The sequence below is a fragment of the Taudactylus pleione genome, unplaced genomic scaffold (genome assembly GCF_031769625.1).
Source record: "Taudactylus pleione unplaced genomic scaffold, aTauple2 ptg000987l, whole genome shotgun sequence".
NCBI classification, from domain to species: Eukaryota; Metazoa; Chordata; class Amphibia; order Anura; family Myobatrachidae; genus Taudactylus; species Taudactylus pleione.
In genome coordinates, this window is record NW_028285388.1 from 1,798,825 (window position 1) to 1,818,531 (window position 19,707).

Consider the following 19,707-nt stretch of genomic DNA (forward strand, 5'->3'; position numbering starts at 1 on the left):
CACATCACATTACAGAATGTAGCGCCCCTCATTAGACTGCAATATAACCATATAGTTACACGAACTGTATAATATTCTCCAAGTTAATAACTGCAGCGCCCCCTATAGGGGTATATAATTATATTAGAATCTTTAATGGGTATTAGCCAATCCCACTATTATGAAATTCACAAATGGCATAATCAAATATGATTGTATAGATGGTGCATACTACTTTAAATCCTTAATATATTAGCCACGCATATGTCATGTTAGGGCAAATTATAATCCCCCATATCACATTATTCACTCATATGCTGTGTTACTGGAGAACTGACTGGTGTATTTCTCACATTATATGTCAAATGGATTATATTATATCTCCCCCTGTAAGGGTGCAAAGTTGCTTGTATTAATTTTACTGTGCGCTTATATTATTGTTTCATACCAGCGCCCTCTATAGGAAAACAAAAATTATATTGAGACAACACAAATCTTATGACTCCCCCTATGGGGCTATAAAATTCTCCTTGTCTAAAATACAGATGGTTATTGCTTATATTAGCGTTATCGTGCACACAGTATTCAATCGAGGGGAGTTATATTACTCCATGTCATTATCTCCACTCATAAATTGTCAATCTCTTATCATATTAGTTTTACATGCAAAACGGAAGGACAATTCCCCTATTGATCTTTATCACAACATAGACATGACATGCGGGAATGGCGGCAAACGCCTACTATTCGATCTAGGTGGCTATTGTATCTCCCCCTATAAGGTTACAGTTGCTTATAACAGTTGTACTGTGCGCTTATATTATTGATTCATATCTGCGCCCTCTACAGGAGAACAGAGATTATGCTGATCAATATAAACGTTATAGCTCCCCTTATATAGGGCTGTAGGAAGTTTTTGCAAATATTGATGGTTATTATTTGTAATAGCGTTATCATGCACATAGTATTCAATTGAAGGGAATTTATTTGTTCCATATCATCATCTCCACTCATATAGATTAGCCATTCTCTTATAAATTTGGCAATGCGTGCAAAACAAAAGGACAATTATCCTATTAATCTTTGTCACAGCATTGACATAACACGTGATTGAGAGGAAACGTCGCAAACTCCAAAGAGACAAACAGGATTTTGCAGAAAATAATGTATATAGATGGAGGAATTATGTCCGTTATAAAAAATCCAACTCAACACACTATACTACTTCTGAAGCAGAATCTTCAGAGGGTGAAGGACCATCCAATACATTTGAAGGGTACTGGAATAAACCAGGTTTTTTAGACAGCAATCCGAAGGACATCAGACCAGGTATAGGGACAGAAAGCCCAAGATTAGAAGGGGCAAGAGGAGGAGGAGGAAGGAAGAGGGATGTGCGAGGATGGAGGGAGGACCAACGAGAATTTCGCAAGTACAGGAAATAGGTAGTGATCAACTTAGGATCATTAACCTTACAGATAGAGTCCTTACCAATGACCAGATTTCTTTGTTAAGTAAAGGGTTATCCTTTTCTCCCACGCAACGACCAAATAGATTTGAATGTCAAAAGGATCTCCATCTGTTTATGAGAAAGATTCTCCTAAAGAAATTTTTCTGTACGCAACAGAACAATATTTCACAAACATCTGATTTAACTTTATCAATGGAAGATGATTTAGCTTTACAAATATTGGAGGAATTAGAGATGGAAAATGAAAATAGTGATCCACATGGACAAAAACTATTACCTTTTGATGCTTCTAAAATCAAATATAAATCCTCTTTCTTTCCGGACTACAAGATATGCCCACCAGTCAAGGTCTTTTCTGATTTAGTATCTAGAGATCTGGATGCTTTATTTTCAAAATTACCCAAATCTCAAGAAGATAATCTGTCTCATGATGAAAGATCAGCATTACAACAAATATCTCAGTGGAAAAATACAGTTATCAAGCCTTCTGATAAAGGTGGTAATATTGTACTTTGGCCCCGCACAATGTATTTAGAGGAACTAGAAAAACAACTGGGTGACCGACAGTGTTACAAAACATTGACATTCAATCCCACTGTGGATTTTCAAAAAACATATACCGATTTGATTACCAATGCGCATAGAGAAGGAGTGATTGATAAAAAGGATCTTGACTTTCTTAGAACAGACAACCCTAAAATACCCACACTATACTTACTCCCGAAAGTACATAAGAATGACATCACCCCACCAGGGAGACCTATAGTCTCGGGTGTAGGTAGCCTAACGGAAAAAGCTAGTATATTTGTTGACCAACATTTACGTCATTTTGTATTAACATTACCTTAATATACTAGAGACACAATGGATGTCCTTAATAGATTACAGGATGTAACAGTTAACCCTGGGACCTTGTTGGCAACATATGATGTGGAAAGTCTATATACCAGCATTGATCACAACAGAGGAATCAATGCAGTCAAATATTTCCTAGATATGGGTAGACACTATGAAATGAACTCCTTTTTGATTTTGTTGTTAGAATTTGTACTGACCAAGAATTATTTTACATGCAATGAGACCTTCTACCTCCAGGTTAGAGGGACGGCGATGGGGACAGCATGTGCCCCCACCTATGCCAACCTCTGGGAGAAGGAGCATGTGTTTAAGGAGGGACATGAGAAATATACTGACTGCAATTTCCTATATTTACGGTATATAGACGATATACTAATACTATGGGAGGGTGATAAGAATCTCCTGGTAGAATTCATAATAATTCTAAACAATATCAACTTCAATTTGAAATTGTCAGGACAAGTCAGTCAAGAGACAGTTAATTTCCTTGATCTAAAGATCAAGATGGAAACAGATGGCCGAATTTCTACGGATATTTTCCGGAAAAAGACTGCCACTAATAGTATTCTACACTCCAAAAGTGTGCATTTACCCTCTACTCTCAGAGCAATCCCTAAAGGAGAACTATTACGTACAAAACGTAATTGCTCGGACAATATGATTTATCGAGAAAGAGAAAACCAGGTATGTACGAGATTGAAACAGCGGGGGTATAGCAATAGAATTATCAAAAGTGCTAAACGTAATGTCAAAGAGTACACAAGGGACTCCCTACTAGTTCCAAAAATTAAAAAGTATCAAGAAGAACCAATAAGATTCATAGGGACATTAAATAGTGAGTGGCGAGAGATTGATACTATCCTTCAGAAGCACTGGTCGGTCCTGCAGATTATGACTTGAGAAGTATTTTATCTAAAAAGTTCACACCCGCTGGAGACGTTCACAGAATTTAAAAGATCTTCTAGTACAAAGTCATCTACCATCTGTAAAAAAATCCAGTTATCCTGTCAGGGGCTCCTACAGTTGCAAAAATTGTAAAGCCTGCCAGTTTATGACTCCTAAGACACATTTTCAGGACCACTATAATAAAAAGTGGACTATTGAATATTACATTAATTGTAATTCAATTGGCGTGGTCTACCAATTACAATGTCCATGTGGATTACTGTATATTGGTAAAACCAGAAGAGCTTTGAAAGTGAGAGTGTTGGAACATATTGGGAATATAAGAAATGCCAAACGAGATAAAGTATGATTCAAAACACTAACTTCAGTGGCAAACCATTTTCTACAACATCATGACAGCAGTCCCAAAGGTCTTAAAATATTTGGCATGAAACAAATGCAACTTGGAATTAGGGGTGGAGATATGGACAGAGAATTACTTAAGTTTGAAACTAAAATGATCTTTTTAATGAATAGTCTGCATCCCTCTGGATTAAACGAAAGCATCAGCTATTTACCTTTTTTATAAATTAAGTTTTTTTCTGAACGCATAAGGAACACTCTATACTTTTTCTTTTAAATTTATATTTGATATTTAATCATTTTAATGAGGAATATTGCCATATGTATTTGACAATTGAGGATTTGAATAAACCCCTTCCCTTCTTTTCTTTTTTCTTAAATAATAGTTATAATTTAACACCTTGAAGTTGGACCTTAGTTATATATGATGGGTCTATATTAACTTTTGATTTTGGGTCCTATTAAGTAGTTAATTAATAGTAATGTTATTATTTATGAATTCATAACATTATATTTCTCACATATCACTAGGGTTTTACTTTTGAGGTTAATTCACTTATGTAAATTTATGTTGGTGTTGCATACCTATATATGATGTATATAAAAAACATTTTTAAAATATTTCTAATATACTGATATTCATAATTAGCTAGTTATGGTATAACATTTTTTATATTACACTTATTAATGACACTGGGGTTGAATATAATTTTATGTGTAGGATCATTATCAATCTTGATCCTGGGTTTGCTTTAATTCATATTGTCACATTTATTTACTTTTCTTTTCACTTATCACAGGGTTTTTTATTATTATTATTATTTTTTCATTTAATTTATTTTATTTTTAGTTTGTTCACTTAAGTATATTTATTTGTCACAAATATTTATTTATTTTTCATTATTTTTTATATTTTTTATTATCACTTATTACATTATGTGTTAAATAACTTCAACACATATCTTATATGCACAGATTTTCACCTTTTATTACACTACAATATTATTCACTCATTTTACACTATTATGTTTACTATATCTGGAGTACGTATATTGTTATGTTTATAAATCTATTTATTAATAGTTTTCACTTAATTAAAATTTTTATAATTATAAATGTATATAATTTAGAGGGGATATAATTACATGAGTGGTATCTGGCTCATCTTTCACAATCTTTTTCGTTGTAAATTTTGATTATATTTCATACTTACCATTAAACTTATAACAAGTTCTCCATTTAATAATATATAGGTAATCGATCTTTATGTATAGAAGGGTTCTACAGTGTAGAAATGATCATAATTTATAAGGAACATATACTGCAAGTATCGTAACTGCAGTATTTATTTACTTATGGTAATAAGGTGTATCCGGGATCTTCAATTTTGACTGGCTAATCTAAATGGTGATGCAAAAGGAGGAAACATCATGATACTGATTGGTCAGTGATTGGCGGCTAATGCGATGACGCGGCAGTGTTTTGATTGGTTCTTGCATTACACTTAAACCATGCTGTACTGCACAATCGGGTTGCCTTGACAAAAAATAGTGAAACGTACGTCGGCGTTAGCGGCCATTGCCGCGTGTTATGTCCATGTTGTGACAAAGATTAATAGGAAAATTGTCCTTTTGTTTTGCACGCATTGCCAATTTAATATTAGAATGGCTAACCTATATGAGTGGAGATGATGATATGGAGCAATACAATTCCCTTCAATTGAATACTATGTGCGAGCGCGCCGCATGCCGGGCAATTGTCCCGGCTTCAGTGGCGCTTGGAGTTTACGTCATCTCCAAGCGTCCACATCAACGCCTGAAAAGCCGTGTCTATGCGGACCGACTCCGGTGTGAACGGCGCCGACTCGGGAATTTCCTGGGTCGGCGCCGGCTAAATTCCGGGTCTGCTCCGGATTGGAACCCTGGGCCTGATTCAGACCCGATCGCGAGCGCTATGCGCTCGCAAGCGGGTCGATGGTGGCCCAGTGCGCATGTGCACGACGGAGCCGGCTCCGTCGTGCGCATGCGCGAGACCCGGATAGCGACGGGCAAACCGTCGCTCCGGGTCTCGTACCAAAGGGGGCGTGCTGTAGATGTTGAGTGACAGCATGCCCCCTTTGGTGGGCGGGCCGGGGGAGTGGCTGCCCAAACGGAGGCGTTCCCATGTGAACGCCTCCGTTTGGGGGCGGCCCCACTGACATCACGAGTGATGTCAGTGGGAGAGATTTCGGCTCCGTGAGAGCCGAAATCTCTCTGAGGCTTGCGGCCATGAAACCCTCCCACAAGGGTCTCGTCGCAAGCCCGATGGTCGCGATGGTCTTGACCATCGCGACCATCTTCCTGGCCGCTCGCTATAGCTGTGGGTGGTCACCCACAGCTATGCGAGCGGCAAGGAGGCCGCTCTAAAAAACAAGAAGGCCGGCCCTGATTCAGAGCGAGCGCTCTGTCAGAGCGTCCGGCTCTGAATCAGGCCCCCTGTTCCAACTCCGGGTCAGACCCGGAATTTAGGTATAAAAGGGGTATAATTTAATGTTATCTTCATTGAAAAACACAGTGCTTTGCTTTCAAAAATAAGGAAATTTCTAAGTGACCCCAAAGTTTACTACAGGTTGAGTCTCCCATATCCAAAATGCTTGGGACCAGGGGTATTTTGGATAACGGAATATTTCGTATTTTGGAATATTTGCATATCATAATGAAATATCTTGGGAATAGGACCCCAATATACACACAGAATGCATTTATGTGTTATATACACCTTATACACAGAGCCTGAAGGTCATTTTATACAATATTTTTAATAATTTGTGTACATTGAACCATCAAAAATCAAAGGTTTCGTTATCTCAGTCATGCCAAAATGATCCCGTATTTCGGAATATTTGGATATGGGAGACTCAACCTGTACCAATATAATGTAGTTCACAATACCATACACATAATAAAAAATGATGAAAATAAAATGAAAGACAATTTATTTTTAAGTAGCTTAATTTACTGCGTTTAAAACCAACAAAATAAATGAGTATAAAAGAAAAAGACATAAACACAGGCAGTAATACAGTAATTCTCAGAGCTACAGATAAAACTCTCTGAGGATGATTAACCAGTAACTTAACCCGATCCTGTGATACAATCAGACAAAGCAGAAGCTGATGTGGGCAGACTCACCAGTGTGTGTTCTCTGCTGACCACAGGAGATTGTTACATGTTTTACTGATGCATAACATATGCACAGAGCATGAAATATACATGAATCACACATGTAAACAGTATAGGCTTCATTTTCACTGTGATAATACTCTCCTTCTGCTTTTCCTACTTATGTTCCAAGAGTAACAACTTAAATAATACGTAGCTTAAAAAATACTTTTAACTCCAATTCATAGTTGCATTTGGGGAGCAAGGACAGGCAGAAGCAGCACGTTATGGTCGCTGCGCAGTAACACGAGTACAGCGCTTAATTATTCATTGCACAGATATGATGAGGTCAATGCTAGACAGCGTGATGTTAGAATCACCTCACATCATAGACATATAGCTGCAACGGTATGCAGTTGGGATGCCGACGGTCTAAATGCCAACTGTCGGAATCCCGATGGTCTAATCCCAGCAAGTGTCTAATGATAGGCATCAAAATCCTGACACCTGTCACTTTACCTACGCTGGGAGCCCGTCGTCCGGCAGCCCGATCGAAGGTAAGCCACGCGCTGGGCGTGGACAGCTGAGGAAGGGGGGGAGGGTTAGGGGCTCCCGGGGGGACTTAGGGTTAGGCACCCCCCTGGAAGGGTTAGGTTTAGGCTGCGGGGAAGGGGGGGGTAGGTTTAGGCACTTACAGGGGGGGTTATGGTTAGGATCAGGCACTTGGGGGGTAGGTTAGGGTTACGCACCCCTAAGGGAGGGTTAGGGTTAGGGGGGGGGTTAGGTTAGTTAGTACTTACCTTCACCGGTGCCGGTCTTCCGGCGTCGGGCGGTCTTTCATACTGCTCACAGATGTTACATATTACACACCACTGTACAGAACTGGAAAATAAAATATCAGAGCAAGTGCCTTGGAAGTTTCGGTGTAGAAGAGCTTACAATCCATAAATTAGGGACAAGTGAAAGACATGTATGCAACGATTACTATTAATGTGTAATGTGAGTGTATGGAACAGGCTACAGGTATATGGAATGAAACTTCCACCAAACGAATATACTGTGTAAAGGCAAGTTCTCCACTAGCAGAAACACTGTCACGGTTCATGCATCTGGCGCCACCTTGAGGTTAATGCAAAATATTTGCAGCCAATTTCCATATGACGAGTAGATTTATAACTGTGGATGTAGAAATCCTCACCTTTCCCGTATATGTACCCACCCTTACCAATACTCATTTTAATTTAATAAAGTACATTAATTTCTTACTTGTCCAGCAGTGATTGTGTGAGGAAAGGGCTGAATATCACTGGAAAAGTGTCAGGATCATACTTGCTTACTCTACTGGAATTTCTGAGATACTCCCTCCTAGACTTCACTATTGAAGTGGGTGGGCACTGGCAGGGGCTTTATGATACCATTCACAACACTGCACAGCTGGTATGGGCCATGAATCACATGACAACCTCTGGATTTGCCACTTGGACCTCCCCTTCCGATCCCTAGCAGCACAGAGTAGTGATATGAGGCTGCTGTCACACTGATACAGGAAGTCACAGACTGAGAGTTACATAGTGGGAGGAGCAGGGTCCCCAGCAGCACAGACAGAGTAGTGATATGAGGCTGCTGTCACACTAATACAGGGAGCCACAGACTGAGAGTTACATAGTGGAAGGAGCAGGGTCCACAGCAGCACAGAGCAGTGATATCAGGCTGCTGTCACACTGATACAGGAAGTCACAGACTGAGAGTTACATAGTGGGAGGAGCAGGGTCCCCAGCACCACAGAGCAGTGATATCAGGCTGCTGTCACACTGATACAGGAAGTTACAGACTGAGAATTACATAGTGGGAGGAGCAGGGTCCCCAGAAATACAGAGCAGTGATATGAGGCTGCTGTCACACTGATACAGGAAGCCGCAGACTGAGAGTTACATAGTGGGAGAAGCAGGATCCCCAGCAGCACAGAGCAGTGATGTGGGGCTGCTGTCACACTGATACAGGAAGTCACAGACTGAGAGTTACATAGTGGGAGGAGCAGGGTCCCCAGCAGCACAGAGTAGTGATATGAGGCTGCTGTCACACTAATACAGGGAGCCACAGACTGAGAGTTACATAGTGGAAGGAGCAGGGTCCCCAGCAGCACAGAGCAGTGATATCAGGCTGCTGTCACACTGATACAGGAAGTCACAGACTGAGAGTTACATAGTGGGAGGAGCAGGGTCCCCAGCAGCACAGAGTACAGAGCAGTGATATGAGGCTGCTGTCACACTGATACAGGAAGTTACAGACTGAGAATTACATAGTGGGAGGAGCAGGGTCCCCAGAAATACAGAGCAGTGATATGAGGCTGCTGTCACACTGATACAGGAAGCCGCAGACTGAGAGTTACATAGTGGGAGAAGCAGGATCCCCAGCAGCACAGAGCAGTGATGTGGGGCTGCTGTCACACTGATACAGGAAGTCACAGACTGAGAGCTACATAGTGGGAGGAGCAGGGTCCCCAGCAGCACAGAGTAGTGATATGAGGCTGCTGTCACACTGGTACAGTAAGCCACAGACTGAGAGTTACATAGCGGAAGGAGCAGGGTCCCCAGCAGCACAGAGCAGTGATATGAGGCTGCTGTCACACTGATACAGGAAGACACACAGAGAGTTACATAGTGGGAGGAGCAGGGTCCCCAGCAGCACAGAGCAGTGATATCAGGCTGCTGTCACACTGATACAGGAAGCCACAGACTGAGAGTTACATAGTGGACCCTGCATCCCTATCAGCACAGAGCAGTGATGTGAGGATGCTGTCACAGGAAGATTGTGATGTCAAATAAAACTCTGTATGAAAGCAAGACCATACACTGGACTTATTTCTCTTTCAGGGAAGGAAACCAAACTGACACTCCCATTATATTTTAATGCAGGATCAATCAACCAATCAACCACAACTTTAGGTTTTAAAATGAAAATATATTATTATGAAGTAAAATACATTTCTGAGATGGCAGAACATTGTCACAGACCTGCAAAGACTAATTGCTTTATCTCACGATCTTACAAGCACAATCATTAGATTATGATGTTATTAGAAACAACTGGTTCCCTTGTATTGTACAGTGCTTACGGAAATAGCTGCTTCTAAATAACAAACCTAATTTAAGTCTGACCCAACTCATATTGCTCTATATAGAGCTAAAGCAAATTGCAGTTTGTCAGCTGTTGTAGGACTACAAGACCCAGCATGTACTTTCAACCTTCTAGTGGCAGAATACGTTACCCTTTATTAAGGTGAGTGTGTTAATAAATACTGTAGACAACTTCTGTGTGGCTTCTAATTTTGTAACATGTGGTGGGTTGTAGATTCCATCCGTCTAGCTTCTGAACATGTGGTGGGTTCTAGATTCAATCTGTGTCCTCTAATTTGTGTACATGTGTTGGGTTCTAGATTCAATGTGTCCTCTAACTTCTGTACATGTAGTGGGTTCTAGATTCCATCTGCATCCTCTAAATTATGTACAAGAGGTGGTTTCTAGATTCCATCTCTGTTATCTAACTTCTGAACTTCTGGTGGGTTCTAGAATCAATCTGCATCTTCTAACTTTTGTACATGAGGTAGGTTCTAGATTCCATCTGCATCTTCTAACTTCTGTACATGAGGTGGGTTCTAGATACCATCTGCATCTTCTAACTTCTGTACACGAGGTGGGTTCTATATTCCATCTGTGTCCTCTAGCTTTTGAACATGTGGTGGGTTCTAGATTGAGTCTGTCCTCTAACAGCTGTACATGTGGTGGGTTCTAGATCCAGCCTACCCTCTAAATTCTGTAAACATGTTTAGTTTCAGGTCCAGTGTGTCCTCTTATTTCCATACATATGGTGGATTGTAGTTAACATGTGTACTCTGAATGTACATGCAGTGAGTTCTGGAGATTATAGAAGAGTGGACTCCCGCACTAGAGCATATCTACATTAACTAATGTTACTTTAAGGAGTGACATCATTGGAGCTGCTTCTTGTGTCCATTCTGGGCTCCAGGAGTCAGTAGAGATACTGCGAGATCCAGTGCAGTACACGATACAGCCAGCGTCCCATAAAAGTAGACTGAGTCTGGAGGAAGATCTCATAGAGCTGAAGTTGCCCCAAACGTAGGGACTCTATGACAGAGATGTGAGCGTAAACCCACAGAGAGGACGCGGTCTCCTTCCGATGCCTTCAGGAAAGACAAAAGAATTGACACTGTGAACAAAGAAGTAACCTTGTATTATATAAGCACTGTATATAGTCAGGAACAGCAGGGAACTGCATCTGTGTTCTGGACATATCAGATTCTTTGCTGTTGCCTGTCACTACTAGCAGTTTTGTTTATATTTGTGTATCCTGGTATCTTGCCTTGTCTCATGCCTTTAATACACTCTCTGCTTATATGGGGGCTGGTCTAATTCTTTGTGCTGATTGGTGCTAGCCACAATCAGTAGGAGACCCTCACTGATTATAGTGTTTCACACTAGTGACCTGTGCTCATCCTCTCTGCTCCTGTGCTGTTGTGACTCTGACTCTGCTGTTGAACTCTGCCTGGATCATCATCTGCTTGTGACTCTGACTATTGAACTCTGCCTGGATCATCATCTGCTTGTGACTCTGACTATTGAACTCTGCCTGGATCATCGTCTGCTTGTGACTCTGACTATTGAACTCTGCCTGGTTCATCATCTGCTTGTGACTCTGACTATTGAACTCTGCTTGGATCATCATCTGCTTGTGACTCTGACTATTGAACTCTGCCTGGATCATCGTCTGCTTGTGACTCTGACTATTGAACTCTGCCTGGTTCATCATCTGCTTGTGACTCTGACTATTGAACTCTGCTTGGATCATCATCTGCTTGTGACTCTGAATCTGCTGTTGGACTTTGTCTGGATAATCATCTGCTTGTGAGTCTAACTCTACTGTTGGGATTTGTCTGGATCATCATCTGCTTGTGATTCTGCTGTTGGACTTTGTCGGGATCATCATCTGCTTGTGACTCTGCTGTTGGACTGTGTCTGGATCATCATCTGCTTGTGACTCTGCTGTTGGACTTTGTCTGGATTAGTATCTGCTTGTGACTCTGGGCCTGATTCAGCAAGGAACGCTATTCTGCTTATACGCACGCAAGTGCATTGCTAATATCAGCGGTGCTAATTAAATGTTTGCATTCGCATTGCGGACGCAGCCTGACATAAGAACGCCCACTTCTCCTTACTCACATCCGTACACTTGCCCAACATACCCTGCATTCTACACATTCCATATGGATTACCTCTGCTGTAGCTCTGTCATTGTTGAACTCTGCTGCTGAAATGCTGCCACTGGTTACCTTTGGTACTACACTCTGCATCCCACATCTGGTACCCTGGAGTGGAACTCACCAGCTAGTCACTTTGGGGTCTATGTGCTAAGCCTTGGAGAGAGATAAAGTGGATGGAGATAAAGTACCAACCAATCAGCTCCTAACTGTGACTTTACAGGCTATGTTTGAAAAATGACAGTTAGGAGCTGATTGGTTGGTAGTTTATCTCTCTCCACTTTATTTTTCTCCAAAACTTAGTACATAGACCCCTTTGTACCATCTCCAGTCTTCTGTGAAACTGCACTTGATAAACGTTCACTAATTCCAGTTTGGGTCCAGGAGACGGGTTGGGTATGGGAGCCCGGCACTCGGGATGCCGGCTGTCAAAAGACAGACAGTGGCATACTGATGCTGAGAATCCCGACAGGGGACACGTAAGTACCCTAACCATCCCTCTCTCGCTCCTAACCCTCCTATTCTGCACCCTAACCCTCCCTTACCTCGCACCCTAACCCTCCCCGGTACTGCCTAAACCTAACCCTCCCTCCTTAGTGCCTAACCATAACCTCCCCCCCGGTGGTGCCTGAACCTAACCCCCTGGCCATAGCCTAACCCTAACCTTTCCCCTATTGCAGCATAACCCTGAACCCCCCGGGGTACCAAAACCTAACACCCCCGCCACTTATCAGCTAAGGGCGCCCGCTGTAGTTACCATCGGGATGCCAGCTGTCGGGATCCTGGCATCGGCATCTCCCCTCATGCCTGTATTCCGGCGCCAGTGTCTTGTCCACGGTTCAGGATTCCAGCGCCAGGATTTCACCAGCTGGCATCCCGATGGTCGGCAATTTAACTACATCCCCAGGAGACAACCAGGTACCAGAGAGCACAGAGAAGAAGCTGATAGATGAGGACAGTATAGCAAAGGAACATCTAGAGACTCACTGAATAAAGAGTCTTTTGTGGACTTGTGTTGCCACAGTGCTCAGAGAAATGCCACCTATACACACATGGGGTTTTTTAGAACAAGAGAACGTAGTGTGAAACTGGAAAGTTATAATAATTATTATTTTATTTATATGGTGCCTTTCTCATCAATAGGACTTAAAGGGTCAGATTCAATTCGCCACAGGAGCCACCAAAACCTGTATTTTCGCCCACTAGATGATTTCTGCCTGTAGCCGATGGAGTTACTAGCACAAATCAGCTACCTGAACTGGATAGGAAATGAGCAGCTCGCGGCTAATTGCACCTGGCTCAAAGCATTTTACATTACTGCAGAAGGTGAGGCACCCATCTTGATTACGCTCAGATGCTGACATAAGATGACATTAGGAAGCTTGGCAATGGCCACAAAATTACACTTTAATATTAGTAATGCTACGTAGCCCTCATATGCATTGAAGTTCTTATATTGCATTTTTGAAGGTCTGCAAAGAATCGGGGGGCAAAGTTACCAACAATACGATGGAACTGCTTAATGCCCATGTTAGTCCCGGTGGATGCCATGAGTGTAGATTGTCCTTGGAAGAGGGGGTGATTCCACAGGGGCATTTGAGGGTAAGGGTATTCCAAAAGAGAGAGGCTGTTATTAAGATCATCCCAACTAGAAAGAGTGATAGTGACCGTCGGGACTGTGTAGACAGATTTTGGATTTAGGCTTGAAATGCCACGTTGTGATTTGGCTCAGCCGTGTGCCATTATAGTAACAGAGGGAAGTCTCAGGCCGCCTGCCTGTCAAAGTCAATCTAGTTAGAATCACGTTGAATGCAGGGTTTCTTATCGTTCTATAAAAATATACAGTAAAGGGAGTGAATCACTTGAAGTACTGTAATAGGGAATGTTTGGAAGAGATATAGTAATTTCGGGAGGACATTCACTTTGATTGTGTTGATATGCCCTAACCATGAGATGTAGAGTTTCCTCCAGTGCGCCAGATCTTGGTCAATCTTTTTAAGTGGAGAGGAGAAGGGGAGAGAGAGAGATTACATTCTAAAGGAACAATGGGCAGACACATGGAGGAAGGTAAAGCAGTGAGGTGAAAAGATTCTGGAGCATTAGGAAGGGAATTAGGCTAGAGTGAAAAGATGAGTTCCAAGGGCAGGCTAAGTGAAAGTCCGATTGAGTGTGGGAGAGCATTCCTCAGGTAGGGGGCAGCGCGGGAGAAGTCCTGAAGATGGGATCTGGAGGAGGCGATCAGGGAAGAGGAGAGGAGTTGGTTGTTGGCAGAGTGTAGTGGGCAGGATGGAATGTGGGTGTGTGGAGATGAGGTTGGAAATATGCTGGTTCACTGAATGACCCACAAGGCACGATGGCGTACATGTAATGTCTGATGTGGATGAGGATAAAGGTCTGAACAACTCAGTGATCAGAGAAAGAGGATATTTATTTTTACTGGCTATAAGTTTAGTCCTTCTAGAGAGACAGAGGAACATATGAATCAACTTTCAAGATTCTCCATCACATAATCATTTATAGCCTCGTTCTCTGTCTTGGACAGAGTTTAGGTTCTAAGTCATGTGGAGGAATAGACCCTAAATGTGGTAGAGGTTGTTTCTGACTTGGACAGCAATCGGGCATATGGGTTCCTGCACTCATGCAGAATTGTACACATATTCCGGTGCGCCCAACACCTATCTGTACGTACTTATGCTTACTTCCGTCTTCGCATATCCTGCGGTTACGTTGATACGCTCTCATGGAAAACACGTTTACAGCCCACTTACTCCTCTTCAGACATAAATGTAGATGCCATCGAAATGCATGGGACTCGCCAGTAATTGCCTACACTGAGTTTCGGTGCATGGGCAATATAGAAGCACATAGGATACGCTCCAGAAACAGGGGTACGTTCATCTCAGCATCAACCCCACAACCTATATATGTGAGAAAGAACTTCTGCTTGTTGGTCTTTAAAGACACCAGAGTAGGATGAATATTGAAAAGGAAGAATTGAGCCGGGAACCCTAACAGGAGACGTGGAAGTGACCAATACGGGAATCAGCTAACAAGATCTTCTGCAAGATTTGCTCCAGAAGGCAATTGGACCATAGCACCAGGTGATAATGGGCTTGTTCTTCAGGAGCCAGGGGCACCTGTAGATGGCTCATGCTGGATCAGTGGCTTCAATAGCTTGTAGAGGACATGATTATTATGTTTAGTTGTGAAAGACAAGTTCCTCACAGTTCCACAATCCACAAAATGCCAAAGTGTTGATCGGGAGAAACTCCCCAGGAGGGTAACAGGAAAGTAGATGAATACATATTCTAGATAGCGGTTTAGAGTAAAGTGGTCTTCCTATCAGGAGCTCCTTGTGGGGAAGTAGGTCTAGAGCAATCTATCATGCTGATAGTTATACCGCCGACGCACGTGAAATGCTATACGTAGAAATTACTGACATCCCGTGCCTGCCCTCCAGGGTCCACAGAATGCTTGCCGACATTTATTTTGCCGACTAGCACACTGCTTACGAAATTCTCTATGTATAGTGTAAGCGGGAGGTGTACCTTAGAATAGTAACCAGTAACAACGTACAGAACGTGAGCTTTATTGAGTGTATAATATGGTTGATCAGAGTTAGGATGATAAGAACGAATCTGTGAGTGCCCTGTGTAACACAATCTTGCTCTTCCTTCCTTTGGAATTAGGTCTACTAGGGCAGGAAATAAAGACGGTCTCAAAGAATAAGTTAAGTCTCAATGACAGTCTGTGCTCTCTTCATTAAAAAAAGTGTGTGCCTCCTAGTCGTATTGGTTCTCAGAGGAATGTATGGGAGCTAGGCATCCTAAAATGAGCCATTACATCATTGGTACAGCCAATGTTAGCAGCAGAAGAGGAGCAGTAGTTGAGCAGACGCCTGGAGCACTGAAGACTTGGTGCAGCACAGACAGAAGTTCAGTGTTATGATTTCTTAAGGATAAATGGATTCTGTTCTCTCATTTGGGATTATTGTATTATTACAGACGCGGGTCCCGGCCATCGCTAGGCAGCCAGGAAGCTGCTTCTCAGCGGCCGCTATGCCGGATGGTCCCTCTGGTTGTTAGGCAAAAAGGGGACGTTGGGCTGCCACAACTGCTAACACTTATTTCATCAGGGGGCTGGGTTCTACATGCTCATTGGTGCAAGTTTCTGTTAAAAGGCTGCTAGCCTTGCACACCAATGCCGGTGATAGTTTATACTCCTGGGTAAGCCTCTGGTCTGATCCTGATTCCTGTGTCCTGGTGCTTTCCTACGTGTGCTTTGCCTGGTCTGTGTACCTGGAGACCGCCAGTCTGATTGGAACCGGTACCCGGTCTCTACATCCGTAAGCCTTTATATATTTAGCCTCTGCATTCCTATATTTTATTACTATCTGCAAGCTTTATATCCTGCCCCTATGGGTTTATCTACACTGCTCTTGTATATGATTGCAAGTTCCTTCTGCGATTCAGTGATTATCCACCTGTGCTGTTTTACCATCTGTTCGCAATATATATATATATATATATATATATATATATATATATATATATATATTACCTGCACTGCTCTGTGGTTACCTTGTAGGTGCTTTCAGCATTTATGCCCTATTTTGTCTGTCTATTGCCTTGTACTACTACTCCAGCCAGCCAATTATCCTGCGATCATCAGAGTATTGTATAAGTTCCTACTGTCCTGAGTTTTAAGACCTGGCTGCATCTTAAGTACCGGTGAGTGTATCTTACTCTAAGGCACAGGTTCTCAAACTCAGTCCTTAGGACCCCAAACAGTGCATGTTTTCAAGGTCTCACAGAATCACAAGTGAAATAATTAGCTCCACCTGTGGATCTTTTAAACTGTGTCAGTGAGTAATGAATACACCTGTGCACCTGCTGGGTGACCTGCAAAACGTGAACTGTGTGGGGTCCTGAGGACCGTGTTTGAGAACCACTGCTCTAAGGGAACAACGGGCGGCTGTTATAGGCAGAGGTTCTCTAAGAATCTTATAGAAATACTCTAGCATTTCATAACATAGTGTAACCTAAGACAGGGGATGTGGAATCTAATGCAACAGTAATTTTCACCAGGGACCCACCACAAGAGAGTTTGGGCTTGCTGAGCCTAATACACAGGTCAGCAGACCAATCCCTGTTACCAATGTGAAAGGTCAGTCTAGTGCACAAAAAAAAAATAAAAATAAAAATTAGTCCATAAACTGACGTCTATGACACTAGCTAAGGTAGTCAGGTATAGCACTAGTGAGATCTGGAGTTCATGTAGAAGGTACAAGAGAGAATTCAAATACTGTGGTCAGGACAAGCCGGCAGACAGCAGATGAGCTGGAGATGAGGGAAAAAACTTAATACAACGTCCTGCACTCAGAGAGAGGCTTATGTAAGCTGGCTCATTTGAATTTGATGCATAGGAGGAGGGGCCCTAGATTGCACATCCTAAGCACGATGCGAGGTGCTACCTGCTGAGACTAGTAGTGCTACAAGCAGACCCCAAGACTGCAAATTTAATAAGGCACAGTGAGGGTAAGACCTACTATATATATGCTGTGTGTTATGGTGCATACACACGGTCAGATATGTCAGATGAACGATTTTACCAACGATTTGAACGAGTGAACGATTTTAGACAGTATTAAAATGAATGGAATAGTCCAAATCTGACTGCAAACACATCAGATGTCAGATATCGTTATCTGACATGCATGAACGCGCATCGTTCATCGTTGCAGGCTCACACATGTCAGATTTTCTTTCAGATGTGAACGATTTTTAAAATCGATATCGTTCTGATCTGACAGAAAATCTGACCATGTGTATGCACCATTAGTTTTGGGACTGGTATTGGGGTGCGGGGCTCTCTGGGCTGGTGTGGCTGGACTGTTTCATGGCATCATAATGTACACTTTTTCACTTCTTTAGTTTGTTTTTTTATATATGAAACCCTTCATACACTTTTAATTATAATCTCTTACTTATGTAAGACTTAACACCTAGGAGTTTCTTTATGATTCTTTAACTAACACTTGTAATCTCGCACTAGTGTGATGCCATGGGGCGGTTCTGCTGGGTTGGCCTGGATGATCCCGTGCCATGTATTTGTTTCATAGGAGTGTTCGGGACCTGCCTGATAGAGGTCACCTGGATGCGGTGGGCAGGCCCATAATTATGGCCATTAACCTCTTTGATTCAATATAGCAATATTATTATTAGGTTTAGCATGGTTAGAGTGTGCACTTGCATTTTTTTCTCTGTTTCATTTGAATTTGATGCCAGCCCTGACATTAGTGCCACACACCCACCTCTAATGGGAGGGCAGGATCCTGGGAAATGAGAAATGTAGCGCATATGGTCAGCCGCAGTGCGTAGTGGGGTACGAGACTCTTAGACCTGGATGGGTGCACCAAGCTCTGGTGCACTGCAAGATCCAGCAAAGGAAGGGAAGGAGACATGAAGAGCAACCGGCCATCTGCCTGACAGTGCAGGGACCAGGGACGCTGGATCTGTCATTTTCTGACATTCAGCCTAACTTTTGACTAGGTGTGAATCTTTCCCATAGAGCGGATGCCCCTGCCAGAGGTGAAGGATTTCGGTAAACAGGGTGGTCCAACCAGCCAATGTTTGTAGTACCCACAGGCAGAGATGTTCTCACTGGTAATGCTCAGTAGTTACAGAGGAATGAGAATAGCTGCCTAAATGAAGAAAAATGCAGGTGTAGGCGTTAGAGAAGCGTGATTTCCTAACCTTGTGCCGGTTACAAAAAAAAAAAAAAAAAACTCTCAAAGCAATTGTTGCAAAGGCATGTAGTCTGGAAGCCGACGGTCTAAATGCCGACCGCCGGCTTCCAGACTCTCTAATCCCGGCGTGGTACTAATGACAGGCGCCGAAAGCTCGACGCCTGTCATTAACCATACACCGGAAGATTGACACCCGGCATAGCGAACGAAGTTAAGGCGGCCGCGGACAGCAACGGGGGGGTTTAGGTTTAGGGCTCCCGGGGGGTCTTAGGGTTAGGCACCCCCCCCCGGGATGGTTAGGTTTAGGCTAGGGGAAGGGTGGGTTAGGGTTAGGCACCCCCGGTGGGAGGTTAGGGTTAGGCACCCCCCTGGGGGACTTAGGTTTAGGCAGTGGGGAAGGGGGGTTAGGTTTAGGCACTTAGAGGGGGGATTATGGTTAGGCACTTGGGGGGGCGGTTAGGGTTAGGCACCCCAAAGGGAGGGTTAGGGGGGAAGAATTAGGTTAGCGATACTTACCTTAGGGATGATCGGGATCTTCACCCTTGCCGGGCAGCCGCTGTCGGGTAAATTACGACATCATCATGTACTGACCTTAAACGGACTATCAATAATGAAGCATCTGCGCAAAGAGCATGCCATGCATATTGGGCGCCATGGCCAGTGTGTTACATACACACTCTCCGTATAAGAAATACGGGGGCTCTACTGGTACGATCAGTGCAGGGGGCACTATGGAGACTGCAGCAGGGATGGAACCCATTTTATCCTATTCCTGGAGAGTGCAGACTGACATTGGTGACTAATAAATGAATATTGAGTGCGGCCTGATTGCAGAGTGAATAAAGATCCTGCTTAGAGTATTAATTACCAAAAGGAAGACATTACTTACCTATTAACAAGACAAAGGCTGCACTTAGCGAGTGAATACACACTGCCGCTAATGATTAAGAAGTGAATAACTCTCACTTTTAAATGCTACAAAAGACTAGCC

The 19,707-nt window shown here is 42.8% G+C and overlaps 1 protein-coding gene across 4 annotated transcripts in view; it reads right to left on the bottom strand.

Annotated features, from left to right (window-relative positions):
- Nucleotides 1–9,402: 9,402 nt before the first annotated feature.
- ADCK1 (aarF domain containing kinase 1) overlaps nucleotides 9,403–19,707 on the bottom strand; it is a 119,062-nt gene continuing 108,757 nt past the window's right edge. For 3 of the 4 annotated variants that reach the window (XM_088460825.1, XM_088460824.1, XM_088460826.1), the window contains exon 11: nucleotides 9,403–10,894. In XM_088460825.1, coding sequence (XP_088316951.1) covers nucleotides 10,723–10,894 — 172 coding nt within the window. In that variant the 3' untranslated portion in view covers nucleotides 9,403–10,722. Of the gene's footprint in view, nucleotides 10,921–19,707 lie in introns of all 4 variants that reach the window. The other variant, XM_088460827.1, reaches the window with a different exon arrangement.